The sequence below is a fragment of the Pelecanus crispus genome, chromosome 6, assembly GCF_030463565.1.
Source record: "Pelecanus crispus isolate bPelCri1 chromosome 6, bPelCri1.pri, whole genome shotgun sequence".
Lineage (NCBI taxonomy): Eukaryota > Metazoa > Chordata > Aves > Pelecaniformes > Pelecanidae > Pelecanus > Pelecanus crispus.
This window is the reverse complement of record NC_134648.1, coordinates 33,267,987-33,289,813: the sequence shown is the minus strand read 5'-3', so window position 1 is coordinate 33,289,813 and position 21,827 is coordinate 33,267,987. Positions and strand designations below refer to the sequence as shown.

General features: G+C 43.9%; 1 protein-coding gene across 1 annotated transcript in view; it reads left to right on the top strand.

The window, feature by feature from the left end:
• Positions 1-262: 262 nt before the first annotated feature.
• The window catches only part of PAPLN (papilin, proteoglycan like sulfated glycoprotein), a 39,520-nt gene continuing 17,955 nt past the window's right edge, over positions 263-21,827 (top strand). Inside the window, exons 1-12 of the mRNA XM_075713031.1 lie at positions 263-343; positions 742-804; positions 12,540-12,655; positions 14,023-14,083; positions 14,373-14,475; positions 15,408-15,538; positions 15,884-16,007; positions 16,783-16,863; positions 18,105-18,277; positions 18,826-18,949; positions 20,055-20,181; positions 20,886-20,951. Of these exons, the coding sequence (XP_075569146.1) occupies positions 263-343; positions 742-804; positions 12,540-12,655; positions 14,023-14,083; positions 14,373-14,475; positions 15,408-15,538; positions 15,884-16,007; positions 16,783-16,863; positions 18,105-18,277; positions 18,826-18,949; positions 20,055-20,181; positions 20,886-20,951 (1,250 nt within the window). The remainder of the gene's footprint in view (positions 344-741; positions 805-12,539; positions 12,656-14,022; positions 14,084-14,372; positions 14,476-15,407; positions 15,539-15,883; positions 16,008-16,782; positions 16,864-18,104; positions 18,278-18,825; positions 18,950-20,054; positions 20,182-20,885; positions 20,952-21,827) is intronic.

Sequence of the window (21,827 nt, the reverse complement as noted above, 5' to 3'; positions counted from 1 at the left end):
TGTCCATTGGTCACAGCTGTAAACGTCAGTGAGTGGTGACTGGTGTGGGCTTAGTCACCGCAGCTCAAAAGAGGAAGGATAAAGTAGCAACAGGCAATGCACCAATGAAGTATTGTGGTTGCAAATGTGCATAATGCCCTGATTTTTTGGAACTGTTATATCCTGTTGTATGCTGCCATACCAGTCTGTGGCCTGATCTCCTTTCTAGCTCTGCAGAAGGAATATAACTACTGATCGTTGAATCTAGCTATAGCTGTCCATGATGGACCATAGGATTTTAAACAAGCAAGATCACACAAAGACAGACATGAAGCTTCACCAAGCAACACAGAATGAATATAGGGTACAGAAATGTTAACTGTGGAATTTCTTACCTTGGGTTGGTTGAAGTCATTGCAATCTTCAAGTATTTTATCATGCGTATATATAAAAGGGTGGGAGGGCAGACATGCAACAGCATGCATCTTCCACTGTGCCCGGGGATGGTGTTCTCATAATACCAGAGGAAAGTTCAGGGAAATATTTGCACTTAGTAATTACGTTCTGGCTTTCTGTGCAGGGTAATTTCAGTCTTTGCAGTTGCCTTCATCTATCCAGGGAGTGTAGTGATAAAACTGGTTTTCTTCTCTCACCTTGATTTTAGTTCCACCTCCATTTTTACTGTATAGTATCTTAGCTTTTCTGCCATACAAACAGCAAAGCAGCAAGCAATTCTGATCAATAATCTTTTTGTTCCCACAGGCAGAGATGAAGAACTTGTTCCTTCTGCTCATGCTAGCGATGGTGCCACCTTCTGCATTTTCAGTAAGTAAAAGCTCTTCTGAACACTGTAACGAGAAATGAAAGATAGTTCTATTAAGGACTGTCAACATCTGTAACTCAAGTATTTTGTAGAAAGTATTCCTGAAAGAGCTAATGGGTTCAAGTCATCAGGCCTACTGTGGTACATGTTATGAAAAGTCTAACATGGCAATTAAATAACAAAATTCTGGTAGTGCCTTTGGCTCTAGGGGTGTTATCTGCAAAGCACTAATTGCTGTCTCCTGCTTCAAAGCTACAGAGAGCTATCACTTGAAGTAAAAATGAATGGATCTTGGTTAGCTGTTTTTTCTCTTTTCTTTGGTCTTAGTGGTCTAAGCCATATGGTTTAGCTTTACTGGGGGAGGTAATCTTTATGTTAAGGCAATTTGATATTGTCAGAAAAAGAAGACAGCCATTAGGAACCGGGATTCCTCTTCCTTTCTGAGAGAGAAGTAGGATCTTTCTGAAGTAAATGCAGCTTGAGAACAGTTTCTCTGAGTTTAACTTCAATTATATTAATGAGTCGGGCGTCCGAGGTAAAAGGTGACCTGCTGAGTAGAGCGGAAGTGTTAGCAAAGAAAGATGTGATATCTTTGTTAGGTGTAAAGGAACAGAGAGGGGGGGGGAAAGAGAGGTAATTATCACCTAGAGTAAGTGTTTTGTGGGAGTAGTGAGGACTTATAAATATCCCATTAAAATTAATGAGTCCATAACTTTTAATCTCTAGTACGATTATTAATTTCTGTTCCCAGATTCAGCATTTGCAAATGCTTTCTAGACCTTCTTTGAAGATCAGGGATGAGAGGCCAGAAATCAAGCAGAGTTTGTTAGTCATCACAGATTTCCTATCCTACAGATGGAAATATGCTTAAGTGAGATCTTGCCATCTCGCATCTAATAGGAGATGGTGCTGTATGTTAAAAGAACCAGAAACAGAATATACTATACTCAGTTCATCTGTTCACCTGCCTATCTCCACCCTGGTGATTTTTTGGAATGAAAATGACTGAAACACCCTGAAACTGTGAAGGCTGACATTTCTCTATCATTAGACTCTGTCCCCTGCATGCAATCAGTAGCTCTTCTTGAAGGCATGCTGGAGGAAGAGAGAAGGTTTTGCTTAGCCACAACTTAATTTCAGTTTTCCTGACATGCTGGATGTGTCCAAGCCATGAGGAAGCAGCAAGATCCAGCGGCACTGAGGCACTCTGCTGTGGTAATTCTCCATTTTTTGTCTGGGAGAGAAGAGAGAAATGGTTGTGGTTTAACCCCAGCTGGCAACTAAGCACCACAGAGCCTCTTGCTCACTCCACGCCGGTGGGATAGGGGAGAGAATCGGAAGAGTAAGAGTAAGAAAACTGGTGGGTTGAGATAAAGATAGCTTAATAGGTAAAGTAAAAGACGTGTATGCAAGCAAAGCAAAAGAAGGAATTAATTCATTCCTTCCCATCAGCAGGCAGGTGTTCAGCCATCTCCAGGAAAGCAGGGCTTAATCACACGTAACTGTTACTTGTGAAGACAAACGCCATAATTCTGAACGACCCCCCCTTCCTTGTTTTTCTCCCAGCTTTATATGCTGAGCATGACATCATATGGTATGGAACATCCCTTTAGTCAGTTGGGGTCAGCTGTTCCAGCTGTGTCCCCTCCCAACTTCTTGTGCACCCCCAGCCTACTTGGGGGTGGGGTGGTGTGAGAAGCAGAAAAGTCCTTGACTCTGTAGAACATCTCTGTATTATCAATACTGTTTTCAGCACAAATCCAAAACATAGCCCCATACTAGCTACTATGAAGAAAATTAACTCTATCCCAGCCAACACCAGAACAATTTTGCATGGGCCATTCCTTACCAGATGCTAATGCAAGTAGGCTGAACCATAGCAAGAGACAGTCAACTTGTGAGAGCTGGAGCTGGTAGGACTGGTGGTAGTGATGGCAGCTCAAGTCTGTGCTAGATCAAGGCTATGCACCAAAAGAGTGGTGGAGCTGCCTGAACTCCCACAGGGGGGACAGCTGTGGAAAAGCAGTGCCTGCATGTATCTGTTTCACTGCTGCAGAAGAGGAGTGGTAGCCCTGCTGCTATAAATGCAAATTTTGTACATGTGTGGTGGGAGAAAGGAAGGGAAGGAGAGGGTGAGACCGGAAATTGTGGTGGGGAATAGTGCATGGTGGGAAAATAAGTTGGAGAATTACTTGCTGTTCTACACTGTTCTCCGCTCCTTTAGGGCTTCACCCGAGGTGGCAGGCTTATTGAAAAATAACCTTAATCCATGTCACACAGCATTGAAAAGGTCCCTTCCCTGTGCTGTTCTTTTGTAATTCCCAGTGGCAGATGTGCAAGAGACTGTCAGGTGGCATGGTGCATTTCCCCACACTGAAGGAGAAACACTTCCTTTCATGTATAGTAGCATATCTCTAAGAAATTGAGTCTCTGTCACTTTAACTGTGTGCTAAATATTAGATCCAGAGCAGCCTTGCAGCCCAGAGAGCAGCAATTGTTTCGATTTTGGTATCCAATGAGCTGCCAGTATAGCAGCACATGGGTAGAAAGGTGGTTCACCTCCAGCTATACAGTGCATGAATAGTGTACGCCCCAGGAAGAAGAGGGTGGTGGTGGGAGAACTAAAAACAGCAGAAAAGGCACAGACTAGCATGTGTGGGTTTTATTCCAGAATGAACCGCTTACCTCTTAGATCCATCCTGTCCACTGATGCAAACAACGACTGGACACCTTTTGTCCCAGAAGCAGGAAAGCATGAACTTGCAAACACACAGAATGATAGTGCTAATGGGACTACAGCTATAAACGTGTGAACTGCAGGCTGACATGAGGATGGAGATGGATCTCCAGGGATTCATGTCTGCTTGTGATTAAAGGGTGTAGATAGATGCCTGCTGTTTTTCATCTCTTCTCGTACTTTTGGAGCGGGGTAGCTGAACTTGTTTTTACTTTATTGATTGTTAGGCTAGGGAAAGCAGCAAGCAGAATAAAGGCGGAAATGTTAACAGGGCTGAGACTTTACGAGCAGCTGAGGCTATTGCCTACATCTTCTCTCTGCTTGCTGTGTGAGAGTGGCCGGTTTATCTGCCAGACATGGCAGGCAGCATTAAGAAGCAAGACAGGGACTCCTGCTTGTCAAAGCCACTGGCTGCTGAGAATTCCCTGCCCAGTGCTCCATTCTTGGTGGGACCCACTAGACTCTTCTTCCCTACAGAGAGGGTCTTACCATACGGCACCTGCGGTGTCTGTCCCTTTTCACCAGGCTTTGAAGTATCTGGAAAAGGAGGTCACCCATTACTTCTAGTTCCTTTATTGATTGCACTGTGGTAGTACTAGAAACTACAGCCGAACGGTCAGGAGGAGTTGTGTTTAGGGGCTATACAAACAGAAAGCAAAGATGTTTCTCCATCTTATATCCTAGCTGTTAATGCAGAACTGAGACTGAAGACTCTAGTGCAATTTCAGGCCATGCTGTCATTGCTTCTAGGAAGGCTGTGAGCAGTGGCAATAATGGAAAATGCCAGGTTCAAGTGTTTTTGTCATGATTCCTCCTGTGTTTTCGGAGAAGGATAAAGTGATGTAAAAGTAAAACTGTCTGAGCCCTGTCCATTAGCGCTACTGCTGATAGAATTGTGCTTCTGGTGATTTAGAGAAAATAAATTCTGGAGGTTTTCCATGTGAATAACCCTTCTAGTATTGTTGTGTGCATGTATTTGTCATGATTGTGTGTATATATTGTATACTTTGGGGTTGCTTTATGTTTAGTAAACATGACATTAATTGGATTTCTCTCTGCCTCAATTTCTTTTTTACAAGTGTGATTTTATGTTGGCAATTTTTTGCATTTGGAATTCCTTCTTTCCAGATTGGAAATGTGTTATCTGCCCATACCATGGGACTATTTCAAGGAAAAGCTGCTCATTAGGGGAAGAGTTTTATTTAATCTTTTATGGTCTGTAGGCATTAGCTAATAGTTAGATCATGTCCAATACTTATATTTGCTCCTAGATTGTACTGCAGGTGTGCTTAAAGTGAAAGCTGGTCTGAGGCTTGGCTGAAAATCATATTCAAATACATTTCATCTGGACAGTATTGCTTTCTATGGGTCTGCGTTTCTAGGTTAAAATGCTGGGTTTTATTTCTGCTAAAGAAATGAAAGTTGTTATTGTTTAAATGCAATCTATTGACTAAACTTCTAAACCCCTTAACCAGATCTGACAGAAAGGGCAGAAGGTACAGGAGGACCTCAAAGTTAAGGTCATACAGAAACAGTGAAAATTACTGTGAGGAGGGAGAAAGAGAAGGAGCTTTTATTAATGTTCCTATTGAGGGAAAGGTAGAAAAAGTGCACAAGAGTAATTGTACTGGGTAGGACCAGTTTATTTTGCCCTATGTCCTATCTCCAGTTATGTCACAAACACATGTCTAGAAAAAATTATTAAAAGATTGGTAAGTAAGTACAGTTTCCCCCAGTACACTTCCAGTCTCCATTTTTTTGTGCTTTATGAACCCCTTGAACTGGAGAGGTCTCTATTTCTCTTCCCTGAATTTGGTCAGTGTCTCCTTGAAACCATATAGACTTCTAGCATCACAGCATTTCTATCATAACACCAAGATCCTGCTGTTGAGTGGTAAGGATCAGCTCATATATAATAATTTTATTTGTTAGGATAGGATTTGTGTTTTCTCCTGTGCATGACTTAAGTTACCTACATGAACTCTCAACTGTCATTTTAGTGACCAGTCACTCATACTATAGTGTTCTTCCACAGTTCTTTGCAGTCTGTCTCATCAGCTGCCTTCGTTACTTCTGTGGTTTTGGTGTAACTTATAAATGTGTCAAGCGGTTCAGGTTCCTTATGGAATTCTGCTGTTTAGTGTCAGTTCTTGCAGTGGATGGAGATTTCACTCCTGCCTTTGTTTTTGTCTTTGGGCCACCTGCTCATCACCCATGCAAGGACTTTCCTTCTGGCTGCTTAGCTTCTTTCAAAGCTTTAGGAGAAGGATTTTGCTGAAAGCTTTTCAGAAATCTGAGTGTATCTGACAGGTTACCCTTGTTGACATGTTTGTGAATCTCTCAAAGAACTGCAGTAGACTTAGATGGATTTGCCTTTAAAAAAGACTTGTTGACTTTTTCCCAAATATACTGTATTTATGCAGGTGCCTGCTAATTCTGTTCTTTGTTGTCATTTCTATTAAACGTCAGTTTTACACTGTGTGGGTGTACAGCTCCCCTGGGATCCCTTTGTAAACTGGTGTCAGATTTTCCACTTTCTAATACTCAGATGCCAAAGCGGTTTTAGCTGAGAGGGTTGTCTGCTAGTATGTAACAGTTTATGCGTTTCAACTTTGAGTTCCTGTTAGGTCCCTTGGATAAACAACTTCTGGTGAATTCACACTGTGTGTTTTGTCCACTTTTTCCAAGTAAGTTTGGGGTCATAAAGTTTTCTCACAATCCCCCTCTTTGTGGAGTTTTCTGAATGTCCCCAGTTTCTTCCACAAGGATTCCAAGAATTAATTTGACTTCTCTGCAATGGCTGTATCTTTTTAGAGAGCTCCTCTTATACTCTAGTCAGCTCCAGGCCACCCAGAGTTTCTGGAAGGCTCTCCATTTCTGAAAAGTAACTTATCTGCACTGCCACCAGCCAGCAAGCCAGCACAGTCCCATGGGGCAGCAGGTACCTGGTTCTGCAGTAGGTGAGGCACGCACCGCGTCCTGCCCAGCTGACAGGAAAGAGGGGGGTGTGGAAGGAGCCAGGTATATGGTGGGACAGCCTATAAAGAGGTAGAAAAGTGAGGAGTGCTGGGTGGAGGTGAACACAGGGAACATGGAGAAGAGTTGGGAACAATGAAGGAGTGGGTTAAGTGATGTAGGGAGAACCTGAAGTGTTTGGGGAGCTGGAGATGTAAGGGAAATGACAGCTTTTAGTGGGCTTGTTAGAGGGGATATGCTAACAAGCCATGGCTAGGGTGGTAGAGGGGAATGAAAGGAAATATACACAGTGAGTGTAAAAACCACAAGCCATTAAGACTAATGAAGCCTTGGGGTTTTTTCTTCTCTTTGTGAAGCAGTTTGTCTTAATAAGATACTCTCTTCTTCTGTACCATTTTGTATTTCGTTTCCTGCTGTCACCATCTTGTTCCCTTTCATTCTTGTTTTTCTAGTTTTGCTCAAATGCAATTCTTTGATTGCTTATTCATTATTCATAAAAATGGTACTTGGCATTCTTTACCTTCAAAGCTCTTTGCAAGCCTGCTGTGTCTCAGCCAAGATCAATGGTTAAGACAGAATTATAACAAATGCTTTGCTGATGTGGGTCTGATTCATTCGCTTATTTTTTGTTGCATTGTTGGCTAATAGCATAGCCAGTTGCAGATGGGTTTATCTTGAAAATGCATCTATGGGAGTAGTAGCATCTATCTACATTATAATTGTGTGAGATACACTGAATATTTTCAGCTCCCTTTCAATTAAGTGTTGAGTGTTGAATGCCATATGTCTTGCAGGGCTTAGCTATATGGAAACGTTATAGGTGATCATCATTGTAGTACTGGGTGGGTCTTCTGGATATAGAAAGGAGAAGGAAATGGCTCATGTCCTGAAATGCACATGGTCTAAGAATACACTCCACATGGGTTGTTTTTCTTGGGGCCCTGACGGCACTACTAGATTTCATTGGCCCTGACTGGCCTCACCCCACCCTGTCCACAGCCCAGGACCCCATTGCAGCCACCCGGGGCTGTCAGCCCCTGCCCCAGTGATGCTGCAGCAGGGCTGGTCTCCAGCTCCCCACAGCCCTGCCCTACCCGGCCATGTGCCCTGATGCACCAGGACCACCCATGGGCCCACGTCCTGGCCTGGCTTTAGCTGAAGGTACCCAATTCCCAGGGCTGGGGCTGTCCTCCAGCCTGCCCTACTCCCTGGCTTGCCCTGCCACCCCAGGAGAGCCCCATGCTACTGGCCCACAGCCCACAGAGAGCACCCAGCCCTTGGGGCACCTTGACGGTTTTCTTTTTTTTCCCCCTCTCTTATTAACTTTTCTCTAAGCAATTATAATTCAAACTTAGCAAAGCTGCATTTTTCACTGGAGACTTCTTGCTTGCCAAGACTTTGGCAATTAAATCATTATGGAATAAATGACTGTGGTGATAACTTTCTTCTGTAAAATGTTCGGTTTTCACCCTTCTTTCATACAAGTTTCATCAGTGGGGCTACAGTTCAGGGGTGCGTCAAAATAAACGTCAACCTTATGTCAGAAACGGTAAACCCCAGAAAGCAGGTACTTATCAAATAAAAGGATGTAGTGTTATTTGAAAAATATTAAGAAAGGTTAAAGAGAGTCTGATTTTCACTATAGTTTTAAGCCACAGAAATGATGCATAAAATAACAGTGACACCTGGGGAATCAACCACACATTACTCATCATTGACAGCGTTACCTATTTTCAGTGGATAACAATTGTACAGGGCTTTGTAGTCATCTTCCAACATCAAGGAATTCCTACCATATCCTCAGTGTTGGCACCGAGATTTCTATCAGATCTGAATGGAGTCTAGTAACTATGTGATGCAGCTCAAGAAATCACAGCAAAAAATTTTCAGTGTCCAAAAAGATGCTTCAGTTGCAGTTCAATGGACCAAAGCTATGCTTTTACTTGCTGAGCTAAAAGCAAGCACTAGTATTGTCCAAAACCTCTCAGGCATGGCGTGGATATCAGTAACCGTGTGCTTTCAGCAGCGACTGTTGGAGTGGTGTAACATGATGTTTTGTTGCTGCTTGTCAGTCTGGAAAGGCAGCACAAAGAATCACAGAATAATTCAGGTTGGCTATCTCTAGGCCCTCAAAGGTGCCCAAGGAGTAAGGGAAACACTAGGGGTAAGAACTTGGCTGGGATTTAGGTTGTTTGGACTTGTGACTGCAGACCTTCACTGCTCACTTTGGACTGTATAGTAAATTGATGTTTGCTTTGATAGCTTGCTAGTATTTGAGTTGCATTTGAATTGCAATAAGGCACTAGGAATTTATTCATGGTGAATTGCTAGTCCACATTTGGTTATACGAACTTGGCAGATCACTGCATACCTGCAATATATCTGTCTGGGAAGCACAGTCCTCTTCCCATGCAGTTTCCTATCCATCTCATCAGAGTGACTGAGAAGTCTTCCAACGACCATTTTTAAAGTGTTTCTACATACTGCCAACATTTTCTGTCTTTCTGAGTCGAGTCCCATTCATAACTTCTCTTCCAGTGCATGTTTCATATATAAAAATAAATATTATATAGTATATATTATGCTGTCTAGGGCCCTTTTCCAGAATTCTTTTGTTTGTGTCTAATGCATACTGGAATTGTCTTTAAAGGCAAAGTCTGAAGCTCTAGGGACTCAGAGGCATAGCTTTTTTACTTGCTGGTTATATCAGATACAGTTGGCCTGATAACAGCAGATGCTGCAACTACATCAGCAATGCATCTATCTAGGAATTGATGAAAGCAATGCAGTGTTCATAAAAAAGAAATCACTTCTAAACTTTTATACCACAGCAGCCTGTTTACCAATGAGCACTGAGAGCATGTGGTGCCAGGGTCACGTGCATCATCAATATCCCCAGCAGGTATGCATTTCTGTTATCTTAACAGGCAATAAAACTAGATAGAGCAGTTGGGCATTAACTAACTGTCCATTCTGGAGTTTTTAGAAGTCAAGTAAGATGGTTGTACGCTTTCTCTGGCTTTTCCTGAAAGATTAAAATATATACCTATTGCAGATAAAGGAACTGCGTTCTTGTACGCGTGCTAGGCTGAAGCAAGGCGGGGAATGGAGCCGAGTGACTTGGTAACAGGGATGAAGTTTGTAGCTTTTTACTTCTGGGGTTTGTGAGGGACTAGGACTTAGTCATTCTGGCTGACAACAGATAAAAGCATTCCAGAGTCTGAAGAGAGTAGAAAGAGGCTTTTGGAAGAGAAACTAGCTGATAGCATCTAAAAACATCTTGTTATCAGATTATTTAATAATAGATTTCTTATTTGTTATAAGCAAGCAGCTTTATATTTGCCTGCCTGCATACACATGCGTGTGGTTACTGAAGTAATGAGGGCTGTGCACAGATTTTGGAATGTTGGAGTTTGTCCCCTATTAAAATGTTTCTCTAACACAGTACATCTTTGGGAGGATTCTTCTGGCCAGTGCTCTTTTTGGGGTATACATAAATGGAGTGATACTGAGAAAATGATTGTTCCTGCACTCTGCGGATGCATAAACCTTACAACAAAGAGTCCCTGCAGATTTTGCTCTCTGTAGAAAGAATAAAGAATGCTACTTCTGCAGGAGGGATATTGGACTATTAATCAGGTTGGTGTGTGTGTCAGGGAAGGGCTTTCTATCCTAATTGCGTTCCAGTAATCTGACTTTAAAATGCTCTTCCTCTGGATTTTTATCTACATGTTTTCTCCCTTATGCTGACTGAAAGGTCCTTTGTTTCCAGGGTGAGCTAATACTGCTCCTAAATCAGCCAGCTGATAGAGAGGTATAGACTGCAGAGAAACAGAGTGGTAGCATGTTTCATTCTTTTGAGAGTAAGGGAGGAGGTATTACAGGGAGAGGAATTAGGTGTCTGAAAGAAAATCTTGGGAAAATAAGATGCCTTGCTGAAAGCTAAAACTCTATTGATGGGATTACTCCCGGAAAGGCAAATAAGAATGCAGAAGACAAACACTGAGCTCAATATCTGGAATGGAAGAATGGGAGAAGGGTTTGGCAAGGGATCAGGGAGACGTTGACTTGGCAGAGAGAAGGTATGTAGAAGTGGCTGTAACCTGGGTAGTGCCATTGAGTGAGCAGGGTGAAGGCAGAGTTAGTCTGAACCAGAAAACTTGTCCCGAAGGATTTTGCTTGCAGAGGTATTAGAAAGAATTGCACAAAACTTGTGTGAAGGAAATAAATCACATAGGCTAGGAAGAAAGTGTTTCACATTAGAGCAATATAGGTAATAGGCAGGAAGAATTTGGAATGACTCTGCATCTGGAGAGTTGTGGATAATTTGGTAGTAAGTGCATCAATATGATCAGCTAATATCTCTGACTGTTGCTTTGCCAGCAGCAGGAATTTTTCCTTAAAAGAGGGTGAAAGAGAGAAACAAGACGGTAACTCAGGGACATACGGTCAGGCATGGTGTATGCATAGAAACTCTTTAAATTACAAGGGAGGATTAACCCACGCATCTTGCCTGAGTTGGATTCACCAGATATTTTATTAGGTTAGCTCCTATTTCTAGGAGAGACCTGGATGTCTTACGTAAAAGCAGTTATCAGTTAACTGAAGTGAAATTTATGCTCTTAAAGGGAGGAGCTTGTGTCTTCTCTGTAGGCCTTGGAAAGTGACCTGGGTGGGTGAAAAGTGCTTGCTGAGTGGGGTTCATATCCCTGCAGTGGTGAAATTCTCCATTTCTTGGGCGTTCCTCCACTCCAGCAGAAAACCCTTATGATGGCACTTACTAGCTGGGTGATCATCAGGGAGTAGCTTACATGAGGATGCAGGAGGGACAACAGGAAGGAATGGAAACAGAGCACGAGCAGGGAAACATAGAAGATGGGAACGTGGGGTGCTGTGTTCAAGTCAAAAGGGGCTGTGTGAAACCAGAGGATGGATTGGGACCCAGACCCATGGGTTGTGTAGATTTGGTGGGATACTCTGTGTGTGGAAGGCAATTAGACTACACCTCAATATTTTTTTACCTTTTGTTTCTCTGCCTGCCCACTCTTCACTACCCCAAATGTCCAAGTGCCCAAATGGTACACATTACCTTCCCAGTTGTATAACATACATAAACTGCCCTACAGGTGCAGCTGCAGAGCAAACCCTGTTTTTACAACATCACTCCCTGTGTAACCATGTATTTACCTTCTTTTCCCAAGCGGAATTAGTCCTGTTGTACCCTGCAATTTTTCTTTTTTCTCAGGATATTGCTATTCTTCCTGCTAAACCCCCATGTCCTGCTGTATGTGGATCCCATCAGCTGCAATAGGCCTTTTCCTGATGATATGTTATTTCATGTGCTTCTAGGGCAATGTATTTTGTTTGGTTCCATTGGACTTGTAACTTCTTGTCTATATTATCATGCTTATTTCTCTTAATGCCAGTATCCATTCAGACTTTCTAAACACAAAATTAATTAAGGCTGTAGGTAATGATGGCCCAGACCTTGACCTTATCATTGGACATAGGTAGGTAGGGGGGAAAAAGGTCCATGTATGGAATTTTGTTGCAGTAAAAAGTGTGTTCCAGGGGTTTCCTTACTGCTTCCTTTATTTCTCTTAAGTATCTGGCTTGGAGCCAAGGATTTGGGATTAAATGGCTCTGTTGATCTGGTGTGGAGTGACAGTCCTCATAGTCCCTGAACTAATGATTTGCCTTTGCTGCCTTGCTGAGAGGGAGATGTTATCCTCTTACAGATGGTTATTCAAAAGTGCTGAGATTCTGTGAATAGACAAACAGTAACAGTTTAAGGGAGATTATAAAGCTGGATGTGCTATATGTCTTCAGGAAGCTAATACTCTTAGATATTAGAGGCTTGACATTTCTGATGTATTATTCTCTGCCACTTTTCATACTAGGGATACAGCCCAGCAAGACAGTCTCTTTTGCAAGAGAACATATAGGAGCTCTGCTTCATTTTCATTATTTTTTTCCTGTGTTGCCATGTTCATTTGATATGTCTGTGGGGTTTTTTATTGACAGGGCCGCTGGATGAAACGGCAGATTGATGCCTGGGGGAGCTGGGGTGAATGGGGCAAGTGCAGCCGGAGCTGTGGTGGTGGAGTCAGCTTTCGGCAACGGCGCTGCTATTCCCAAAGGTGAGGGCTAACCTCCTTTTTCTTTCTTTAAATGTGTTTTTCTGTTACTGAGCTCCTGCACTTATGTTCCAATATACATCCAGAATGAAACCAACTTAGTGTTTGATTCCAGGGGAATAAGTCACCTGAGACCGCTTTGAGATGATCCTCAGCTTCAGTCTCATCACTGCTGTTTTGGATAGCGCTCTCTTCAACACATCCTTGCTTTGGCTCCTTCGCTAGAGCACAGTGGTTTCTCTGCGAGATCTGAGGCTGTGCAATCAGGTGATTGCCATGGCAGCAGCTGTTCAATCAGGTCTAGCGTGGCAGTCCTGCGGGAGAGGGAGAACCGTCCAGAGCAGTAGGTTTCTCTCCTGAGAGCTGGTGACTGTGCCAAGATTTTCTCAGGCTTATGATTCCCAGGAAGGTAAATTGCCCCAGAAGAAATGGAGGAGTGGCGTTGGCTCAAGCAGCGGTAACGCTGTGCCATCTCATTTGCAGCTGGGTTAGATGCAGCAAGGATGATGACTGGGACTGCACCTGTTGGGAATGATGGATCTGAGAGATCCTGTTGTGGATAAAAACAAAGAAAAGGAAAACAAAGCCAGACTCTCAATAATATCCTGAAAAACACATCCTCTTTATGTTTGGAGAAATGAGAGGGTTTTTTTCAATAGAAGAATCCAGAGTTATGGAGCACTGCTTCTTCCCACCCAGAATAAAGAAAGGTCTCTTTTGAAGGCTGCCCATTACGGTATACACCTGTGCGTTATGGTAGACACCTGTCAGAACCCCTGGGGGCCTGTCTCTCCATTTTAGGAATGCTGAGATATTAGATATCGGTTGGCTTTTCAGATCAATTTCCTCCATAACTGTTACTCTCCATAATTCTCAGCTGGAGTCATTTGACTGGAATGAGGGTGTTGCACACTTTCCATAGGCGTGTTTAGCTCTTCCTACTGATGGGCCTAGTGTGCACGTAAACAGCATGATAGATGATGTGCCTACCTATTCTGAATTGGCCCCTACCCTCCCGCTGCCAATAACATGTTTCTGGTTCTGGTATGGACACCTTGACTGTTTTCTGGTGGACAAAGGACTAAAAGCTCTGCTTCTATTTAGTTGAAACATGACCCCGAAGAGCTATGCTGTAAAGGTTCACGGTGTGTGTCTCATTCATGCCAGAAGGCAAACCATAGCAGAAAATGGCACTAGAAGGTGCCAGCTTGCTTTAGTGGAAGAGAAGTGCATTTTAGTTATTTTGCTGTTTCAGGAAACTGTGTGAGGGTGATAGGCTCGATGTGAAGGTGATTTGTAATGTCTGCCATGAGATAATTTTTTGTGTGTGTATTCTTCAGAAAGTTTCCTGTTGTTTTTCTGTCTTTCAGGACAGAAGGTGCTTCCAGTTGTGTTGGATCAGCTCGAAGCTATCGGTCATGCAACGTTCAGGTACAGTGCTCTGTTTGTGCTCTGTTTTTTGGTTTTGCTTGCCTGTTGCTCCTTTTCCCCAGGCAAACATCATTCTTGTTCAGAAGTGACATGTCATTATTAGTTTCTCTTTCTCTGGCATCACTGGTGAATGCAGTTCATCAACAGTACCCCTTCAAAAGCATATTGAATTTATGCCCCTGATTTTATATGGGAGCAATAACAAATAAAAAACATTATTTTTTTGTTGTACACTTAATTTTCGTCCTTTTTATAATGGCCCAGTACAAACATTTTCTCCTCCAAACAGAGCTGCCCAGAAGGCTCCCGGGATTTCCGGGCAGAGCAATGTGCAGAGTTCGATGGGACGGAATTCCAAGGAAAGAAATACAAGTGGCTTCCGTATTATGGAGGTAATGATAAACATGTAGGGTTACACTTCATCCCTAACTATCAACAGTATGTTTTGAAGTGACTGTAATGTTTTTGACTGTAATATCCTCGTAGGGTACTTCCTTAGCTGGAGTGGGGGAGCAAGGGGTGGCATGGAAAAAAATCTTTTTGGCAGCAGCAAAGCATTGCTCTCACGAAGACACTGGATGCATGGGCCAAGAGACAGCTCCCATTGCAGCAATACGTATTTGTCTCTTGTAACAGCCATTCTTTCAGAAACATTGCTCAAGAAGGCTGGAACTGGTTGCAGCTAGGTCCTAAAGTATTAGAGAAGCAGAAGCTCTGCTATATTTTTCAATATTGGTGAAAGAATATTAGCAGGGCACAGGGGAAACATATGCATATAATTAATGAGTGTTTCAGAAAATACAACATCTCTTTCAATTGGCCCATGCTTTCTTGAGGAACCAGCTCAGAAAGCAGGTGTAGGAACCAGATGGTCCTTGCTCTGAGCTTTGATATGTTATCATTCACAGTGGTTTAACAAATTACGAGGGATTTCAAGATGGATTTAAAGTTTTGTTTGTTGGCTGTTAAGATAACAGCTGCCTTGTGTTCTGGATCAGCACTCATTCCCATTCTAGAAAGCCTTGTACTCCAAGGGAGCATAAGGACAGTCCTACTAAGGAATAACCAAATATCCACCTGGCCCAATGTCCCCCCTCCACCACTGGCCAGCCAAAGTGCCCGAGGAAATGGTTGCATACAGTGAGGCTTTAACAGGGTATTTTTCCAGCACCCAGCAGTTTGTGACCCAGAAATTTCTTCAAAATCTGCCACTTAATATCAGTCTACCCCTCTGTTTCTGCTCCTGTGATCTAAAACCAGGCTCCTGATGCATTATCAAGCTATTAGCCATACTATATAATGTTTGTTTTTTCTCTCCTACCAGCGCCTAATAAGTGTGAGTTAAACTGTATTCCCAAAGGAGAAAACTTCTACTACAGGCACAAGGAAGCAGTGGTAGATGGGACTACCTGTGAACCTGGCAAGCGGGACATCTGTGTAGAGGGAGCTTGTCAGGTTAGTCATCTTGTTGCTTCCTTCATTTACTATTGTGACTGTCAGTCTTTCTGTTGCTTCCCTTTGTTGTACTTGGCCTTTCATAATAGCACCGGAGAAGGAGAATAATTCAGTCTCCAAGGTGCTGAGGAGCATGTAGACAGCATTTATCTATCTGTCTCTGAATGTGAAATAGAAGAATGCCAAATCTGTCCTTTCTCTGATAACTCCTTCCCTGTCCTATCCTGACTTCCCAGACTCCCTAGATTCAGGCTTTCTTATTAGATCAGTCCAGCATTTGGCCATTTTTTCTTTCTTTCCTTGTCATTACGGTTTATTCATATCAGTGCTCCTGTGCTCTGACAGGCCGTTGGCTGTGATAACATGCTGGAATCTGCCAAGAAGGAGGACAAGTGCCTGCAGTGCGGAGGAGATGGCAGCACCTGCTATGGTGTGAAGGGCACTTTTGATGTGCCCAGCCTCCCCAAAGGTATAAATGATCTAGGTAGTTTGGGCAGGTGAGAAGGGGAGAGTTAAACCTGCACTCCAGCTCCTGCCAGGGCTGGTGGAGACACCTGCTCGCATGATTGTTGTAGGCAGGCTTGGATGTTGGCTTGAAATGTCTGTATGGCATGTGGCTCTTTAGCTGCCTTAGCATCAGAAAAAAGTATTGTATTGATGGTCTTACCCTGGGAATCATTTCTTTAGTCTCAGTACACACAGATGTACTTGCCATGCTGCTGGTGTGTTTCCCTCCTCAGTCTCCAGCAGGTGCTGTAAATGTACAATATGAATATAGTTATATACCTCCTTCATAAGACTGTTGCCCTGTTCAGTGTCTTCAGAGCCCCACCAGGATTAGTGTGAGGCTAGAAATGGGACTGGATCTTCTGCATCTGGCCAATTTTGAGTTAGTTTAAGGTAACAACTGCACTTGTGGTCAAATCTCTCTGTGTTGAGCTCCAATATGATACTTGCTGAAATTCCAAAGATTTTAAAATCTAAAAAATGGACATTGCACTGACCCCCGTGCTTACTTTTCTGAGGTATAGTTGGAACTTTTTACGCATGAACTGTGGATAGTTTTGTGTCAAGCTATTCAGAATGCAGGTGAAGTGACGGCTGAAATGCTTCAAGCCACCATCAAAAAGCTCATCCAGTTGTTCAGGCACCAATAAAACCAGGAGCATCTTCGGCACAGGAAAGTGACTGTGTGGTATCCACAGACAGATATTGAATAATCCTCTTCCTTTTTTTTTTTTCAGGGTACAATCAAATCTTCATCATCCCTGTGGGAGCCACAAGCATCCAAATTAAGGAGGTTATGCCCAGCAGGAACTTTCTGGGTAAGACTGATGTCAGAATCTGTGTTTCAGTCCATTTGGATTCCAGCCATTGCATTAAAATTTGGTTTTCAGGTATACTGGGCTTCGGGATGTTTACCTTGAGGGCTTGATATGTCAGAGGGAAAAAGTCTCTGAAAATGAGGATCTGAATATCGAGTATCCTTGAAGTGTTAGTGATGGTCAGCTCTGGCCTTCAGGTTTACCTCATTTTCTCTCCTGCAGTGATCTTGCTGTTAGGTGGGGAATAAAAAACACCCAAACCATGTTCAGACTTCCTGCCTGGAACTTACATGGAGTCTAATTGATATAGCAAAATTTGGGTATGAGTTCTGCTGTTTGCTTGGTGGATGTAAAACGTAACTCATCCTGCCACACAAAAGTTTGGGATGGGCTTCTTTTCCCCATAGATAACTTTTGGGTATTTGTCTGTACACCCTCAAGTTCTGGTCATGTTGCAGAAGGCAAAAAGGAGGGGGAAATGTCCTCACCTAGCTTTCTGGCAGGGCTGAGGAAATTCCAGTGAAGAAAGCAAATACTCTTCTGCTTTCTGACTCTTCCATTGCCCAATGCTTTGGACAAATCAGTCTGATGGTTTTCCTTTGTAGAAAAGAGGATACAGCACCAAAGTCTTTGTCTTCTGAATAGAATGTCTGATGAACAGGGTAGTGGTGTAGAGTCAGTGGGGTGTGAAACCCACATCTTAACGGCAAGCAGGGCATAGGCTGACATAGGCTGTGCCTCAGTGACTAACAGTGGGGAATACATACACAGGGCTGGAATATACTGGAGACATTTGATTGTGCAGCAAAAAAGTGCTTGGTCTGCAGCAAAGCTACCAGCTACCAGAACTACTGTCTGAACATGGAGCAGCTTCTGGCAAGAGAGCATTACGGGGGGGACACCACTGTTGGAGGATGATGTTCTCATTTTTTTTGCCACACCTGCAATGCAGTGTTGAGTGGAAACAGGAGCACCCCTGTCGAGTTCTTACGCTCCTCTTTCGATGTGTGAATTTATGCTGTGTTGGTAGATGCTGCTATATTAGATTGTTGCCGCACTTAAAGGGTTACAGTACTGATATAAAGCAGCTGGGGTTCAAATGGCAGAGCTGAGAGGTCTGCGGATTGCCAATACCCTGAAAGTCTAGAGCAGTCCCTGTCTTGTGGTATCTGGAGCCAGGTGTCAGGTTATAGGTGTGTTAATTTATTGCCTTTTCTTCTCTGGCATGTGGGTTTGTCCAGCGGTCAAGAACGTGCGAGGGGAGTACTACCTGAATGGGCACTGGACAATTGACTTCAGCCGGGCGCTGCACGTAGCTAGCACGGTTATGCACTATGACCGTGGCTCGGAGGGTGATCTGGCCCCAGAGCTCCTCCATGCCCGGGGCCCCACCACAGAACCCCTTGTCATTGAGGTAAGCGGCTGTGCCTCCCCCCCGCTGATGCTCTTGCTCTCTCGTTTTGTGCAGCAGCCCTCGCTTTGTGCAGTGGGAATGCATTGGTGGGGACCACATGGGGAAGACTGGAGAAGTGATGGGGCCCTCAGGGGGCTCTGGTTCTGCTGCCCAGAAAAGAGCAGGGCAAGGCTTGATCTTGGCTTCCTGCCCATTCCCTTGGGCTCTGACTTTAGGGGAGAGTCAAGTCAGCACCAAATGGGGTTGGGGCAAGCACAGGCTCTAGGGCACTGCTTGTTATAGTGTGTTGCAGGCCAGGCAAGGGTACTTACTGTTACAGGAGCAGCTGGATCTTCTGTCTCTGAGAGGGATGAATGAACCCTTCTCCGAAAAATAATGCTTTGTTGAGTAGCATAGAAGGCAAGGAGAAAATGCAGCATGGAGAATAAGTGCTCCTTGAATGGGAGGGAAGCAGGTCAGCTTGAACACTCAGACGTGGTGGAGAAATGCTGCAAAGGGGAAAAGTGCTGCTATTGTTACTTCCCTGACTTTATCCCATGCTTTCACAGCTCATCAGCCAGGAGCCAAACCCAGGGGTACAGTATGAGTACTACCTGCCTGTGCAAGGACAGCCCTCAGGTTACAGCTGGAGCTATGGTTCCTGGAGTGAGTGCAGCTCTGAGTGTGGAGGAGGTAAGGGGACAGGACCTGGTCTCTAAGCTAGTGTGGGGTTTATATCCACACCCTGAAGACAGTGTGACTGTGTGCTGCCCTCTGCAGCTGCTTCCCAGCAGTCTCCTGCTGGAAGACAGCACAGGTATCTACAGGAGGCAGCTAAGGTTTTGTCAAGGGAGGGTCACGCATAGAGTCACAACAGGACTGTGTCCCATGCCTTGTCCTGTCTTATTTTCCATGCCCTAGTCCACAGACTTGTTACTAGGATCTGTTGAGGTTCTTCATAAGTAGCCTTTGTTTTATGTTGTTCTGCTTCAGTTCTTTATGTCCTTCTCATGCCTTTTCAACCCCTTGAGCAGTCCTTTCCAAGCTGACCTGGCCTACATAACTAGGTCACATCATTCCCCTCTCCAATAGCCTGCAAGACTCCCCCTCTGCAGGGGGACTGTCAGATCTCCTGGGGTGTCACATCATGTTCAGTTTACAAATTCTTCCATGAGGAAAGTTATGGTTTTTAAGCTAAAAAACAAACAAACAACCAAGCAAAAAACCCCTGTCAAACAAAAAAACCTCCTCCAGCTGAAAGTATGTAGAGTTTCTATCAGCCTCTTCTGGTCTTCTGTGCTGATGGCCATTTCAATAGCTTTTGCCATATTGTGGTTGTTGGAGCTGATATTGTTTTTGCTGCGCACTCTTATCCTGTAGGAAGCATGAAGAGTTGCAAGTTTTTTCTCCAGTGTCCAGTCTTTACAAGACTGACCTTCTGGGTCTAACAGGAGGCCCCCAGCTCTGCTGCTGTATACTGCACACACCATGCAGGGTTCCTTGATGAGCAATATAGGGATATGGCACTTCTCTTGTGAGTCACAGTCCACTCAAATAACAGGAAAATGCCCCTCACCTACACAGAACTATTCTCTGTCTCTTGCCCTTCCAGTGGACTCATACTGTCGGGGGGACATCATTCATACATACCAAGAACTACACCTGACTCTTTCAGCTTGGCTGGGGCAGGTGTGGATTCTGCATGACTTTAGAAACTTGTCTTGCCAACACCAGTGCATTTCAAACCTAGTCCTGCATGGCTTGCATTGACCAAGATACTCTCCTGCTTCTCCTTTAGGTTTCCAATCCCGATTGGTGTTTTGTACCATAGACAATGAAATTTATCCGGACTATATGTGCAGGAATAAACCACAACCAGACAATAACCGGACATGTGGCCGTCAGACTTGTCCCCAGACAAAACGGTAAGATTTCCTTTCCTCTTCTGGACTCTAACTTCTTCCTTAGGTGCTTTTGGAGCCAGGAAAAGGAATGACTCTCTCACTGCTCCTTCCTGCCAGCACAGTGCTCTCCAAGGAAATGTTTCACTTCTTAGAGAAAGCCCAAGACAAAGGATGGTGATAACACTGTGATGAGCATTTCTGTGTGCACAAGGCTTGATATGTCTTATGTTCATTTTATAGACCAATTAAACTTGCTTTCCAGCATGTGATTGTGGAAGATAGCATTCTAGCCCATGTAGGAGATAGGAAACAGCTTTGGTTTTTGTTCTCTTCAACTGGAGCTGGCAAAAACGGAGGAGTAGGTCAGAGCTGGTGTAATTTTATGTCACCTCTGCATTCCCAGTGTCCTTCCTCTTAGAAAGGGCTGAATCCTGGAATCTTTTTGTTCTCCAGCATTTTCAAACCCCTTTACCCAGCCATTTCCACCTTGTTCCTTGCTGACGTAGCCTTGCGGTTGGCTTCACTTGGCTCTTGTGTGGGCATCCAGAGCTGTAACCAGAGTCTTAACTGTGTATCTCACTGTGTATTTGGTGGGTGCAGTGGAGGCCTGTGAGAGTGCTGTTGTGGGTGAGAGGGCACTTGGAAACCTGGAAGCGTTTCTGAATACATGGTAGCCTGTAGCTACTTGCTTTAAGTTCTTTAAATCCTTTGTTCTGTGTATAAAGGACTTCTTACGTCTATCTGCCACAAGCCTGGAGTCACAGTGGAGCACGGAGCTCTCAGATGAAGAGGTAACAAGGAGAAGGAGGTTACAGAAAGCACAGGAAGGCAGCTGCTCTCTTCTGCTCTCCACCTCGTTGCCCACTGAAGTCTGTGGGGATGTGGGGGCTTTCCTCTTCGGCACTGGTGGTAGCAGTGGGTCGTGCTTTGCTTGTGATTCTTGCCAATGGAAGTGATGGTGGAGGGTGTTCGCTGGCAGCTTTGCTTAGGTGGTTGTGCATGTTCCTGGTAATTTGGCTCTTATGGCACTGGGAAGGGGACAGGTTTTTTCATAGCTTTTGGCTGCTTATCCTGATAATTGTTTTTTTCTCTGGAATCAGGGTAGAGAGGTGAAGAGATGTTCTAGAAGATTTTTGTTTGATTTATCAAGATAAATAAAAGAACAGAAAGGAAAAGAGAGCATGATGGATTGGGAGATTGAAACACTGGCCAGGATCCCAGAGTGCCAAAGCAAAAGTCTCAGGGTTCCTCAAAAGCTCTTATTTCTTTGGCATGGGCCCTACAGCAGGCAGAAAAGTGCCTGTATAATGTAATGAGTACAAGGGTGTGCCAGATACAATACTTACAATCTAAGTATGTAAGTTGCACCAGGGGAGGTTCAGATTGGATATTAGGAAAAATTTCTTCACAGAAAGGGCCTGTCAGGCACTGGAACAGGCTGTCCAGGGAAGCAGTTGAGTCACCATCCCTGGAGGTATTTAAAAAACATGTAGATGTGGCACTTACGGACATAGTTTAGTGGTGGACTTAGTAGTGTTAGGTTAATGGTTGGACTGGATGATCTTAAAGGTCTTTTCCAACCTAAACAATTCTATGATTCTAATGTACACTGAGGTATGAGAAGTAAAAAAAGAGCAAAACCAAAACAGTTGTCCTTCAGTAAACTG